Below are 13,902 nucleotides of genomic sequence, written 5' to 3'. Positions count from 1 at the left end.
CGGGAGGATCCCTTAAGCCCAGGAGTTTGAGGCTGGAGTGAGTTAGCATTGCGCCACTGCACTCAGGGTGACAGAGCGAGACCTTGTCTCAAAAAAAAAAAAAAAAAAAAAAAAATTATCATTGGAAAGTCATTCATTTAGGTTCCACATTGTCATTCGGTCCTGGTTCTCTTCAGTGGGCAAATATTCCTTTATTAGTAACACCTGAGGGCATACATATACCTGTGTAAATGACTGTTTTTATTTCCCCCAAAATAAGGGCAGAAAGGGATAACGATTCTGTCTCCCTCTCAATTTTGACTCAGGCCAGTCCTGCTCAAACACGTCCAGAACCATCCATTCCCCAGAAAGAGATTTCGCAGCTCTCCCCGGGCACACAGTCCAGCATAAACAAACTCTGGCACAGTCCGACTTTGGCTGCGCCCTGCGGCAGAGCAGAGGCTATGACCAAAATTAAGGCCCCTGGAATCCTGTCCATTGTTAGACCTAAAAGGAGAGGCCACAGGCCATGGGTAACAGAGAACTTTAAAAGGCCAGGAAGAGAGATATAGGGAGGAGAAGGAGGAAGGGCAAAAGAGAAGGGATGAAGACAAAACCGAAAAATGCCGTGTGACTTATACCAGCGCAAGGCAGTGAACTTTGAGCTGAACACAGCCGCCATCATGATGTTGGCAGAGCCTATCGGCTCCCCTCTCTGTTTGGAGAGATGTCAGATAGCTGGCACCCTCATTGTTACATTAGTTATTAATAAACTTCCTTAACAATGGGAGGAAGTGCTAGCATTCAGAGAATGGGAGTGTGTCAACAGCTGAGGACTGAATGTGGATGGATCCCAGGCAATGCCGGGCCCACGTTTAACACAACCTGTTTTCTCCCAGAACGGAAAGTATCAGAGCCAGGGTACAATGACAGACTGCGGGTTTTGGTTCATTTTCTAGTTTTTAAACTCAAGATCCATCACCAGATTCTTCCCAATCTTGCTGACCACACTGCAGATGACTCAATGGACATCTCAGTAATCACATAGCCAAATTCCTATTTGAAAACACAACATATCCCTTAGTTTTGTAGAGAATGGGTCATTTATGGCCCTAGACTTCCAGTCAAGAAGCCGAGAGCAGCCTCATCATCCCATTTAATAAAGGTTGTTGTCCCATTTTTTCGTTTGGGTGGTTAATGCAACAAGCCACACGTCCCTGCAGCACACTGGGTATTTCCTAAGTCGGTTTGTGCTCTTTTCTTTAAAAAGCCTGAGAACAAAAACTAACTCTCCTAACCCCCACTGAAATTGGAACTGTTCTCTGATGGCTGGGCCAGGTGTGGTGGCTCACGCCTATAATCCCAGCATTTTGGGAGGCCGAGGCAGGCAGCTCACTTGAGCTGGAGTTCAAGACCATCCTGGTCATCATGAACATCTCTACTAAAAATACAAAAATTAGCCAAATGTGGTGGTGCACACCTGTAGTCTCAGCTACTCAGGAGGCTGAGGCAGGAGAATAGCAGAGAACCTGGGAGGCAGAGGTTGCACCAAGCTGAGATCATGCCACTGCACTCCAGACTGGGCAACAGAGCGAGACTCCGTCTCAAAAAATTGAATGAATGAATGAGCTGTTTTCTGATGGCAAATCCCCAAAACAACACTGAGAACAAATCTTAGGCTCTTTCCCACTTTCAGACAAGCTATGAAGGGGCCATGTGTCCTCACCTACAATGATACACCCAATTATTGCTGCTTTTGTTGTTATTCCTTTTTTTCTCCCCTCCCATATTTTCTGGAATTTCAAGTAATACAAGATGGGAAGGAAGGAATAAACCCATTCAAGTTCCTACAACATGGATTTTGGATTCTTTTTTTTTTAAAAAAAAAAACCCTGAACATGTCTTAACCAGATGGTTTGAATTCATAGTTGTCCTCCCAAACTGTACCTGAACCTTCTGGAAATGTGTTACCTGAAGACCTAGGAGCAAAAGCAATAGACGCAGCTACAAATGTGGAAGCAATCACGGGACTGTCACAGGGCAGAGTGAATCCAATGCGCCCTGCCTACTTCCCCTCCAATGGTCAATAACAGAGGCACTGAGCCCCTGCGCAAATGGATTCAGGACGTGAGTTCCACGACCTTCCTCCCATCTGAATGCCAGTCAGTGCTGGAGGAGGCGGGGATTTCATTCCTTTTCTTCCATCACAGGCTTACAGCTCTGACTCAGATGGTTCACCATCTCTAAGGGTCTCCACTTAAATACAGGTCTAAAGGGTCTCACAGGGGACAGCTCCACATATCACTACTGCAGGATTCAGGGCCCCGATCTCAAGCCTTAATCAATTGCTTTAAGTTGAAATCATCGCCGTTGAGTCACCTGCAATGTGATCAGCAGGACTGTCAAGAATCTGGTGATGGATCTCGGCTTTAAACAATAAAAATGAAGCAAAATCTACAGTCAACTATGTTGACTTTTTTATTTGAAACGCTAATCCGTGGCTCAGGACATTGGTAGATATGGATATTGGCTTCTTTATTTTTTATTTATTTACTTATTTTTGAGACAGAGTCTTGCTCTGTCTCCCAGGCTGGAATGCAGTGGTGGAATTTCAGCTTGCTGTAACCTCTGCCTCCTAGGCTCAAGCAACTCTCCTGCCTCAGCCTCCCAAGTGTCTGGGATTACGGGTGTGTAATTACACACCCAGCTAATTTTTATATTTTTGGTACAGACGGGGTTTCGCCATGTTGGCCAGGCTAGTCTCCAACTCCTGCCCGCCTTGGCCTCCCAAAGTGCTGGGATTACAGGCCTGAGCCATTGTGGCTGGCCTGGCTTCTTTAATAGGTATCAATGACATTCTTCATTTCTTTAGCATCTGAGGCCTCAGATACCAAGTACTAGACTTCAGTAATTTTAAAGGTAATTATGTGTCCTTAAATAGGCAAACCACCTTCAAAGTTACTAACAGTTTATCAACATTTTATGTCTTTTTTTTTTTTTTCATCAATAAGCAGTACACAAACTCTTTGCAGGGACGGGGGCTATAACTTCTTAAAATGCTGTGTATAGTACCTAGCAGAGTTGGGAGCTAGCAGAAATGTTTATACCACAGAACTCTTGCAGTGCTGTGACATGTCTCAGACACACTATGATTTGGGTACAGATGAGGGTCGGAGGAATGAAAGATAACAAGGATGGACACTACTGCAAGAGGAGACTGATGCGACACAAACTTTAAAGGTCCCATACTAGTGTGATAAAGGCTTACAGTAGAATTTGGGAAAAAATACTGGAGGCAGATCCTATGGGAGGTACCAGCAAGGCCCAAGGTACTGTACACTCTAGGAACATAGAAGATTAGAAGATTCTTTCTCTCTCATTTTTTTTTTTTTTTTTTTTTTTTTAGGGACAGGGTCTCACTCTGTCACCTAGGCTTTAGTATAGTGATGCCATCATAGCTCACTACAGCCTTGAACTCCTGGGCTCGCGTGATCCTCCAGCCTCAGCCTCCCAAGTAGTGGGAAATACAAGTATGCACCACCATGTCCAGCCATATTAAAAAGATTTTTTTTTTTTTTTGGTACAGATGGGGTCTTGCCATGTTGCCAAGGCTGGTCTAGAACTCCTGGCTTCAAGTGATACCCACATTGTCCCTCCCACCACCTCCGCCGGCCTCGGCCTCCCAAATAGGTGTGAGCCGCTGTGCTGGGCTGAAGATTCCTAAAGCACAGCACATGCAGGAGTCTTACTAGTATCCTTCACAATTTATTTTAATTTCAATAACTGTGCATCAAACACCTATTGGGTGTTGGGTACTGGGCAAGTGCTAGAAAAGAAAATTCTGAAATGGTGACTAGTTTCTCAAAATGCTTTTAAGGAACAATTATTAGATACTATCTAATGAGGAGGTGAAAGAGAGAAAACAGTTGACCAAACTGGATACTGGGTTATATGTATCACCTTTTCTGAATGAACATCAGAAAATAAAATCCGGCAAGTGTAGTAAGAAGACTGGTAACAATCAGAGCTGTCCTGGAATTGCAAGCAGTGGGGCTTGTCCCCTTTGTGGGAACACATTCTAGGCAAGAGGGCAGAAAGGTAGGAAGAAGCAGGTGGAGATGAGCCAGCCACCTCGATCTTCAGGCCAAGGCTGGATTTCCCCATTGCAAGGGATGTGGAATCAGCCCCTTCCAGATGGCACTGCCAATGCTTTCATCGGGGAAAGCTTTATTCTCCTGGTGCAGGGAAACACGGGCTGCCGTCAGCCATCCCAGTGGGAGGGAGAACAAGATCTAGGGGTGCTAGAAATTCCCTTTGTTCCCTGATGGAATGTTTCCCGTTTGCGGTGTGTTCCTCCACTGTCTTGGCTCTCCTAAGTCACAGGAGGTGGGTGTGGGGCACCCCAAGGAGCCTCCACCCTGGCATTAAAGGATGTTTTTCAGGCTCAAACTTGCAGGGCTGGTAAGAGTGGGACCTGCCCTCGGCTTGAGTCATGGGGCTCTCTCACCTTCTCGCCAGGGTTTCTTCTTGCTCAGCTGTGCAGCCGCAGAAAGGGCTGAAGGCACTGAAGCTGACAATGGGAGCCGCTCTGCAAGTGGTCCCAGCTGCTGCTACTAACTCCTAATCACCTTAGCCTGGGGCCCCAGTGCTGAATGATGAAGCGTTTGAAGATCACTTCAATGTCTTGGTATACCCATGCTTATCTATTAGGTGTACAGGTGGATTAGGCAGGAAGATTTTCTTAGGATTTCTCTTCTAGCCCACCAGGTTGATTAGCAATGTCCAGCCTGTAGGCATACAGACGTACTGCTTTCGAGTCTTAAAGATGCTTGGATTTCATTTCTCTCTGTGTGTGTGTGTGTGTTTGAGACAGAGTCTCGCTCTGTTGCCCAGGCTGGAGTACAGTGGCGTGATCTCAGCTCACTGCAACCTCTGCCTCCCGAGTTCAAGTGATTCTCCTGCCTCAGCCTCGAAAATAACTGGGATTACAGGTGTGCACCACCATGCTGGCTAAATTTTGTATTTTTAGTAGAGATGGGCTTTCACCATGTTGGCCAGGCTGGTCTCAAACTCCTGGCCTGAAGCGATCCACCTGCCTTGGCCTCCCCAAGTATTGGGATTACAGGCGTGAGCCACCACGCCCAGCCAGATTTCATTTCCGATGAGTGCATGATGTCAATTTCATTTCAGGAGGTTTGGGGGTCCTGTTCACAGCCTCATCTATAGCTGCTATTAAGGTAAATTGTTGCCCTGGTGCCCCCTGGAGTCTGCCAGATACAAGGGGGCCGGTGCAGATGGACTAGGACATGGGCTTAAAACTGGGCATACTTGGGTTCTATGATCCTGCACAACACACCCACTTCAAGCTTGTCTCTTCCTCAGTAACGAGAGTCTCTCCAATTAGTGTCTAGACCAGCAGCATCAGCCTCACTTGGAAACTTGTTACAGGTGTAAATTCTCAGGCTCTCGCCAGACCCTCAGAATCAGGAGCTCCAGAGGTGTTTTGACGAGCCCCCTAAGCGCTTCCGATGCACGCCGAAGTCTGAGAACCACTGAGCTTCAAGAATCCAAGCTGAAGTCAGCCGGATTCCCTGTGCTAGGGGGAAGGTGGGCTGAGAGATGCAGCCTCTCTAATCTGACACTGGGTTTTCCCGGGGTTAGGAAAAAACGACTGTAGGTTGTGTTTAAAACAAACAAGGTGTTGGCTCTGACTCTGCTCTGGGTCATTCAGCAGGAGACTGGGAGCGGCTGTAATTCGAGGTAGGGGTCTTGGGCTTTGAATTTCATTCTCTTTGATCCTTGAAGACAACATTCTCTGCAGTCTTCATGGCAAACTCCCAAGCCTCAGAAAGAATGAGCGTTAAGCCCATTTTTTCGGATGTCACATTTTCGAAGAACCTAAGGCAGGGAGGGGTTGACAGTGAACCCCAGGTGATGTGGCAGAGGCAGATCTAGGTTTATGGGGCTTGAAGCTTATATAATTTTAGTGGTTTTTTTTTTTTTTTTTTGAGGCAGAGTCTTGCTCTGTCGCCCACGATCTCTGCTCACTGCAACCTCTGCCTCCTGGGTTCAAGTGTTTCTCCTGCCTCAGCCTCCTGAGTAGTGGAATTACAGGTGCGCACCACCGCACTCAGCTAATTTTTGTATTTTTAGTAGAGATGAGGTTTCACTATGTTGGCCAGATGGGTCTCTAACTCCTGACCTCAGGTGATCCACCTGCCTCGGCCTCCCAAAGTGCTGAGATTACAGGCGTGAGCCACCGCACCGGCCTTTAGCGGTTCTATTTAAGAAAAATAATACAAAATGTATTATGTTCACAGATTTTATGAAAACACATGACTGTGTGAACACACTGCTAAGGTCCCCTCAGGGCCTCAGCCTGTCCAAGGAGGGGCCCTGAACTTAATGCTCCACTCACCAGAACAGTAACCTCGCCTCTCAGTCCAGGAAGGATGTCTGTCCTCTCTCTGGTCCTTTAAACTTTTTCCTGGCTATGATTGGATCACACCAGCCCAGAAGCTAATGAGACAATTTTTAGCTCCTCTTCCTCTCCTGTCTTTTCCTTTTTGTTATTGTTTACAGCCACTATATATAGTAATATAAATTACCAGGGAAGACTTCTTGCCTTCTTTGCATGGCTCAGAGACAGCTGCACGGTTCCTACATCAATCAGGTTTTTTCTCCTGTTGCACTTTTCTTTTTGTTTTGTTTTTTGAGACAGGCTCTCACTCCGTCACCCAGGCTGGAGTGCAGTGCATTGCTCACTGCAGCCTCAACCTCCAGGGCTCAGCGCTCCTCCCTACTTAGCTTCCCAAGCAGCTGGAACTATGGGTGATGTGCCACCACACCTTTTTTTTTTTTTTTTGGTAGAGATGGGGTCTCACTATGTTGCCCAGGCTGGTCTTAAACTCCTTGGCCTCAAGTGATTCTCCAGCCTCGGCCTCCCATAGTGCCCAGATTACAGGTGTGAGCCACCATGCCTGGCCACAATGCACTTTTCTAACATTTCTAAACCACAGGTGCCTCCCTCCCTCCCTCCTTCCTTCAAACCCACTCCTCCTCCTGTCATTTCAGTGAATGGCACCCCCCTTTTTAAGTCAGCCAGATCCAGGACCTTGGAACTCCTCTGTCCCTCCCAACATCAAAAGACAAAATGACTTGGCCAAGGCTGGCGGAAGCGGACGGCGGAACCAGATCTCTGACTCGCAATTTCAAAAGGCCCTGAATGGAGAAACCACGCCCTGTGACACGATGGAGACAGTATTCTGCATTTGTAAAAGCCGGAGAAACCCACCTGGGAGTAGAATGCAGTGTCTCCTGGCACCAGATCCTGAAATTCACAACACACGAGTGGGTACATGAGCGGACTCCACTTGTCCACCCTTGGACCTGACATTCCCGACAGCTTGCCATTGGCATTCTGAAAGGCTCTGGGGGGTACCTGAAGACACTTAAGTGTGACCAGCAGGCCTTCCTGCACTGCGTGGTTCTACTGATTTTTTTTTTTTCCCCCTTCCATTATTTGATGCTTCGGAGCAGTTTTCTCAGATTCGCATTTGGATCCCAAACTTGGTCTGGAAAGCAGAGCCAGCTTTGGAGCAGCTCGTCCAGCAGTCTCCCCTGCTGCAGCTCTCCCCACCTTCCTGGGTCCCCTCTGGGGTCCGAGCCATGCTCAGGGGGGCATCCCTCCAGCTGGCCTCTGCCTACCTGAAGACAGCAGGCTGCCGCTGCTGCCGCTGATGATCTTCCCCTTGCTGCCCATGTTGGCCAGCTTCGAGGTCTTCAGCGTCCCCGTCTCGGTCAGGTCGATGGCGATCTCACTCAGGCTGCGTGCCGCATGGATTTTGGACTGGAATGGAGAGGGAAGCAGGTCAAAGAAGTGACGCTCACCTTGCGGAGGGGACAGTCATCCCTCGCCTGCCCCTGCTCACCGTCTTGACATTCCACAAAGGGACTTATCTCCCTGACTGACGTGCAGCATTTTTGTTTGCATCCCTTGGCCTAATCATTAATCACCAAAACTCTCTGCAAAGAGCAGAAGCAGCTCGAGAGCTGCACCGAGGGAGGATGTTCTAAGCCTCTGATTCTGTAGGCTGCACTGCGGTGTGCTTAAGACAATGTCCTGATTTAGGAAAAGTGACAGTCTCATTGAACCTTATTATTCCCAGCCACAAAACAGGGTAGATGCCACTCAGCACCCAGGGGTTGGTTCGGGTCAAAGGAGAGAAAGTGTGGGAAGGGTGTTCCTCCCCTCCCAACTCCCCTGTCCTCCCTTCTTCCTCCTTGTCTTCCTGGCACACAGCTCTCAATAAACACCGTGGTTATAATTATTTGGTGCTTAAACAAGGAGGATAAAATGGTTTTCAGTGTTGTGAAAGACATAAACTAAGCCTCTTAAATGGTTTGCCATGTGGTCACAGAAAGTTTAGCTGATGGAGAAGTGACAGTGGTTCTCCAGCTTGGGCAACATAGCAAGATCCCATCTCTACAAAAAATAAAAAAATTAGCCAGGTGTGGTGGTGCATGCCTGTAATCCCAGCTACTTGGGAGACTGAGACAGGAGGACTGCTTGAGCCCAGGAGTTGGAGGCTGCAGTGAGCTGTGATTGCACCATTGCACCCCAGCCTGGGCAACAAAGTGAGACCCTGTCTCTTAAAAAAAAAGAGAGAGAAATGACAATGACAGCTCTTTAGACTTGCAATCACAGGGTGCATGATTGTGGAAAAACTGCTCACTTGGATTCTGGGGTCCCACCAATGAATGTGTGACATGGTGCTTTGCTTGTATTTTGACACCTAAGTGCGTGTGCCCAACACTCCCTTTAATCCACGTTGATTGGCTCTATTTGGTTAAAAGTCACAGCAGGAGAGAATAATTAGAAAAAAGGTCTGTGTTCGCATTTACATTCCTAAAAGCAGTGGTTTTTAAATTTATTTTATTTTTTTTTTGGAGACAGAGTCTCGGTCACCCAGGCTGGAGTGTGGTGGCCCAGTCTTGGCTCACTGCAACCTCCGCCTCCTGGGTTCAAGTGGTTCTCCTGCCTCAGTCTCCTAAGTAGTTGGGATTACAGGTGTCCACCACCACGCCCAGCTAATTTTTGTATTTTTAGAAGAGACAGGGTTTTGCCGTGTTGGCCAGGTTGGTCTCAAACTCCTGACCTCAAGTGATCTGCCTGCCACAGCAGCCTAAAGTGCTGGAATTATAGGCGTGAGCCACTGCGCCCAGCCAAAGCAGTGGTTAAAGCAGTGGTTTTTATAAGGCTACCTGCTCCAGTTTCCACCTTCGGTAGTGACAACGTGTTTGCATTTCCCACACGTGTGTCAAATGTCTGCTTGTTTTCTTCTTCAGGAAATCAACTTTTTGTGAGTGTGCTTGGGCAACAGGCTTTGCCAGTACGCTGAACTTCATGAAAACAACTAGAAATGGTCACTTGCTCATCTGTCCTTTCTGTGGCCACCGTCTACAGCACACGCATGGGTGGAACTGGGCGAGGTTGATCATTGTAGCTTCCTGCCTGGCCTGTGGAACGCAAGGTCGTTCCCACGCAGGAGAAAGCAGGTGTGGGGGCAGTAGCGAAGACCATGGAGGGGTGTGGACCCACCGCTCCTGGATGCCCTGTGTACAGCCTTTCTTCCGCGCCCAGGGGCCCTTACTGTCCAGCCAGGGCTGTCTGAACGCCTGCAGCTCTGCGCTTCCTCTGCCCTCGATGTTGCTGTCCACACTGGCAAGAACAACTTCCGACCTCATGTTAACATGATGGAAGTCCGTGGGCGGGAGGAAACGCTGAGACATGGTGCTTGTTTTCTTCACCTAGTGTGAACTGTCTTCTTCCTCCTCCTCCTCCCCACCCCATGAGCCTTTCCTCGACTTATGCTTCCTTCCTAACCTCAACGTTTTTCCTTGCATTCAGACCCAAGATGACTTCCTCAGGCGAGTTTTCTTGTTCATAAAACAATCCTGGCTGCCAGGCCCTCGAAGGATTTTGGCTTGCCGCAGAAGGAAGGAAAAGGGCCTTTGATTTCAATTTGACACAGCCTATCAATTGCACCCATCTGGTTGAGTTTTACCCTCTAAGCAAGCATGGCGAGTACAATCCATGACTTCCTTTCTTACTGCACCACTCTGTTACGGAGACCCAGGTTCTAATAAAAAGTAGCCCACTCCCAAACGGTGATGTAACAATAACTCACGAAGGCCTAGACCAATTCAGCGCTGGGCGAAGGGTCTGGGCTCTGAAGTCAGAATGACCTGAGTTAGAGCTGGGCGTGGTAGCTCAAGCCTGTAATCCCAGCACTTTGGGTAGGCCGAGGTGGGTGGATCACTTGAGGCCAGGTATTTGAGACCAGCCTGGCCAATATGGCAAAACGCTGTCTCTACTAAAAATACGAAAATAAGCCGTGCGTGGTGGTGCATGCCTGTAATCCCAGCTACTTGGAAGGCTGAGGCAGAAGAATCTCTTGAACCCAGGAGGCGGAGGTTGCAGTGAGCCGAGATCACGCCACTGCCTGATCTCATTCCAGTCTGGGTGCTAGAGTGAGACTCTGTCTCAAAACAAGACCTGAATTAGAACCTTAGCTCTTCCCAGTGAATCACTATCGGACTTTGACCCTTCACCTTCCTGATCCTCAGATACGCGTTTGTAAAATGGAGGTCTTAAAATCCACATCCCAGAGCTGAGATAACGAAAGTAGACAATTTATGTAAAGGCCATCGCAGTAAGAATAGGATCTGCATTGGGGCCTGGCTGTAATTTGCTAACTGAGGTTAGACTGATGGCCCAACCAGATGTTTTGAGGACCTCATAAATCACATGAAAAACTTGTCCCCCTTGTCATACCAGAACTCTTGCCACACATCATTCTTAAAACAAAAATATGGAAACAAAAGGCATCCTTCCTAAAAGAGACTAGATTCCTGGAAGCTTTAGGAAGCCACTGGATTTTTTTTTTTTTTTGAGACAGAGTCTCACTCTGTTGCCCAGGCTGGAGTGCAGTGGCGCGATCTTGGCTCACTGCAACCTCTGCCTCCTGGGTTCAAGCAATTCTCCTGCCTCAGCCTCCCGAGTAGCTGGGACTACACGTGTGGGCCACCACGCCTGGCTAATTTTTGTATTTTTAGTAGATACGGGGTTTTGCCATGTTGGCCAGGCTCGTGTCAAACCCCTGACCTCAGGTGATCCACCCGACTCAGCCTCCCAAAGTGCTGGGATCACAGCCATGAGCCACTGTGCCTGGCCTAGATTCTTTCTAGAATGGAAATATCACAGTGACATAACAGACTCGGTGGAGAGGACCGGGAGGACATGGGCATTGTCAGGGAGAGTCTCTCTTTGCAGAGGCAGGTCTCTGGGCCAAACTTAAGGAGTCCCCAGACTCCAGAACATTTTGCTCTGGGAGTCTTGCCTGATACATGTGACTCGGTCTTCTGACACTGTGGGAACAAAACTTTAATGTCCCTGTCCCCCTTTGACCCTAAATAAAATGGAGAACTGCATCAGGGAGAAACAAAAAAGATTAGGAAGAAGGAAAGACGTTTGGATTGGGGGCCAATTCAAGAAGTCCCCACTCTGAGTTCAGAGGGAAAAGTGTCTAACGTTGACTCTAAACATTTTGAGCTTTCAAATATTTTCCTGCAAAGTCTCTAAGACATTCCTTGGCTCTGGGCTTCAGAGGCTGCTGGGATCTAGCAGACAACATTTCTGATCTCTGGGGTCAGCACAGAAGTTACCAATTACAATTGGTGCCTGTGCAGCTTCTCATTCTGAAGGAGCTACAAATAACCAACCAGCACAGCCTCCCTCCGCCCTGTCTTAGATGGTAGAATGGTTTCTTGATGCGTATGCGTGGAGAGCTGATGGAGGGAGGAAGGGCGGCGGAGGGGAGAGACAGGCAGAGAGAAAGGAGGAGAGATTTCCTTAAATGATTTGCACAGTGACCCTGAAAGAAGAAAATAACCGAGTGTCACGGAAGCCCCTGAACGCTCATGGCTCCCCACCCTTGCACTAGTCTCTCTGGGGTTGATAAACACCATTTAGGGGGCCTGGGCTTTGCTGAAGCTCTTCAGAGAAAGGAATGGTTGGCACGTCCCAGTATAGTAGAGTGTGAGCAGTGACCAGGATGCCAGCCAGAACTGGCTGCCTAGAAATATTACGAAGCTCTCTGTCCCAGCCCTGTCGGCCATCACTCACCCAGAGGCCGTGCTGCCCATCAGAGATGAATCACATCACTGTTCTATAAAGAACATTCCGGAAACAAAAAGGTGTTGTAATGTAATTCCCAAAGGGTATGTCATCATCTCTGATTTAATTTGCGGACCTTTTAGAGAATTTAAACTTCAAGCAAGCGTTGGCCAGGGATAGTATGCTAGATTAACAATGACATTAGTAAAAGATGGCACGTATTTCCTCAAGCAAGTTCACAAACGTGGTGCCATTTGACCAATCACTAGTTGAGGTCAGGAATTTCCTTTGCTGCTAAGTGGGGAAGGAAAGCACTAATGATGAAAGACCCACCCAGGGTCCCAGAGCTGGAAAAGAGGCCTCCAGTTCCCACGTAGAGGGTCGCGATCCTCACCTATCACTGCAGGCTGGGGAACCCGGTCCTGTGAGAAGTGTGAGGGCTCTAGGGCATATGTGAGCATGCCAGGCTTCCTGGGAAATGTTCTCCTTGTCCTCCTGGGAGTGTGGGCATTTTCTTCAGTCCCCAAGGGTTACTTTTACAAAAGGGACGGCTGAAACATTCCTGATGCTATGGGCATTTGGTTTTGCCTCCTAAAAGACACGTCTTGTTACTAAGTCATCTACAATAATTCTTTTTTCTTTTTTTCTTTTTGAGATGGAGTCTCACTCTGTCAACCAGGCTGGAGTGCAGTGATGTGATCTCAGCTCACTGCAACCTCTGCCTCCCGGGTTCAAGCAATTCTCCTGCCTCAGCCTCCCCAGTAGCTGAGATTACAGGTGCCTGCCACGATGCTCGACTTTTTTTTTTTTTTTTTTTTGTACTTTTACTAAAGATGAGGTTTCCTCATGTTTGCCAGGCTGGTCTCGAACTCCTGACCTCAAGTGATCAGCCCTCCTCGGCCTCCCAAAGTACTGGGATTACAGGCATGAGCCATGGCGCCTGGCCAATCATTTCTCTTTAAGATGTACTTGCTGTGTCAGTGAGTCGACCTGTTAGCCTGTTGAATAACAAGGCTTGCCAACTGCAGGAGACCGTCTTCCAGGGTGTGGTGGGAAAGCCATAAAACAAGCTTCTTGAGATGCTCAAGAGACCCCCTATGCAAAAACCAGAGCAGAGGGGAGGAGCTTGAACAGCCAACGGTGTGCTATCCTCAAGGCGAGATACGCGTTTTCCTCCTTCCACACTGTGGTACAGTAAGTGGGGGGTCTGCCCTCAAGGGGAATTGGCAGTGGGGTTCAGGAGCATTGCCCAATCCCCTAACCTGCAGCATCCATCACCCAACCATAGAGGATGAAATTAATGTTCTCAGGTGTCCACCTCCAACTCTTGCCCCTGGACAGCAAAACCCTGACACGCACCCACTGTGTCAATATCAAGCATGAGTCAAAAACCTTTGGCCGCATTTCTTTTGATCTAATCGAACTTCAAATTCTTGTGCTAGGACTAGGACCCATCAATGCCAGGAGAGCTGTGGAGAATACTCTCATTATTCCTAACAACAGAAATTCTCTGTCCTGCACTCATTCATCCCAGAAAATGACCAAAAAGGGGGTCAGAAAGAAGTAGAGGACAAAATATTTTACAAAGGAGAAAATGATGGCTGCAGGGGACAGACCCCGATTTAAAACTGAATTATAACTAAAAGGATTGTTTCATTTCTTCCTGTTCTCTTTTTTTTTTTTTTTTTTACTTTTAGTAGAGACGAGGGTCTCACTATGTTGCCCAGGCTTGTCTCAAATTCCTG

General features: G+C 48.0%; 1 protein-coding gene across 1 annotated transcript in view; it reads right to left on the bottom strand.

Annotated features, from left to right (window-relative positions):
- Positions 1–13,902, bottom strand: part of FRMD4A (FERM domain containing 4A) — a 221,993-nt gene that overhangs the window by 42,729 nt on the left and 165,362 nt on the right. The window contains exon 13 of the mRNA XM_011968152.1: positions 7,687–7,828. Within this exon, the coding sequence (XP_011823542.1) occupies positions 7,687–7,828 (142 nt within the window). The remainder of the gene's footprint in view (positions 1–7,686; positions 7,829–13,902) is intronic.

This window comes from Mandrillus leucophaeus, unplaced genomic scaffold (genome assembly GCF_000951045.1).
Source record: "Mandrillus leucophaeus isolate KB7577 unplaced genomic scaffold, Mleu.le_1.0 Scaffold83, whole genome shotgun sequence".
Lineage (NCBI taxonomy): Eukaryota > Metazoa > Chordata > Mammalia > Primates > Cercopithecidae > Mandrillus > Mandrillus leucophaeus.
The sequence above is the reverse complement of the archived record's forward strand: the minus strand, read 5'-3'. Positions and strand labels throughout refer to the sequence as shown.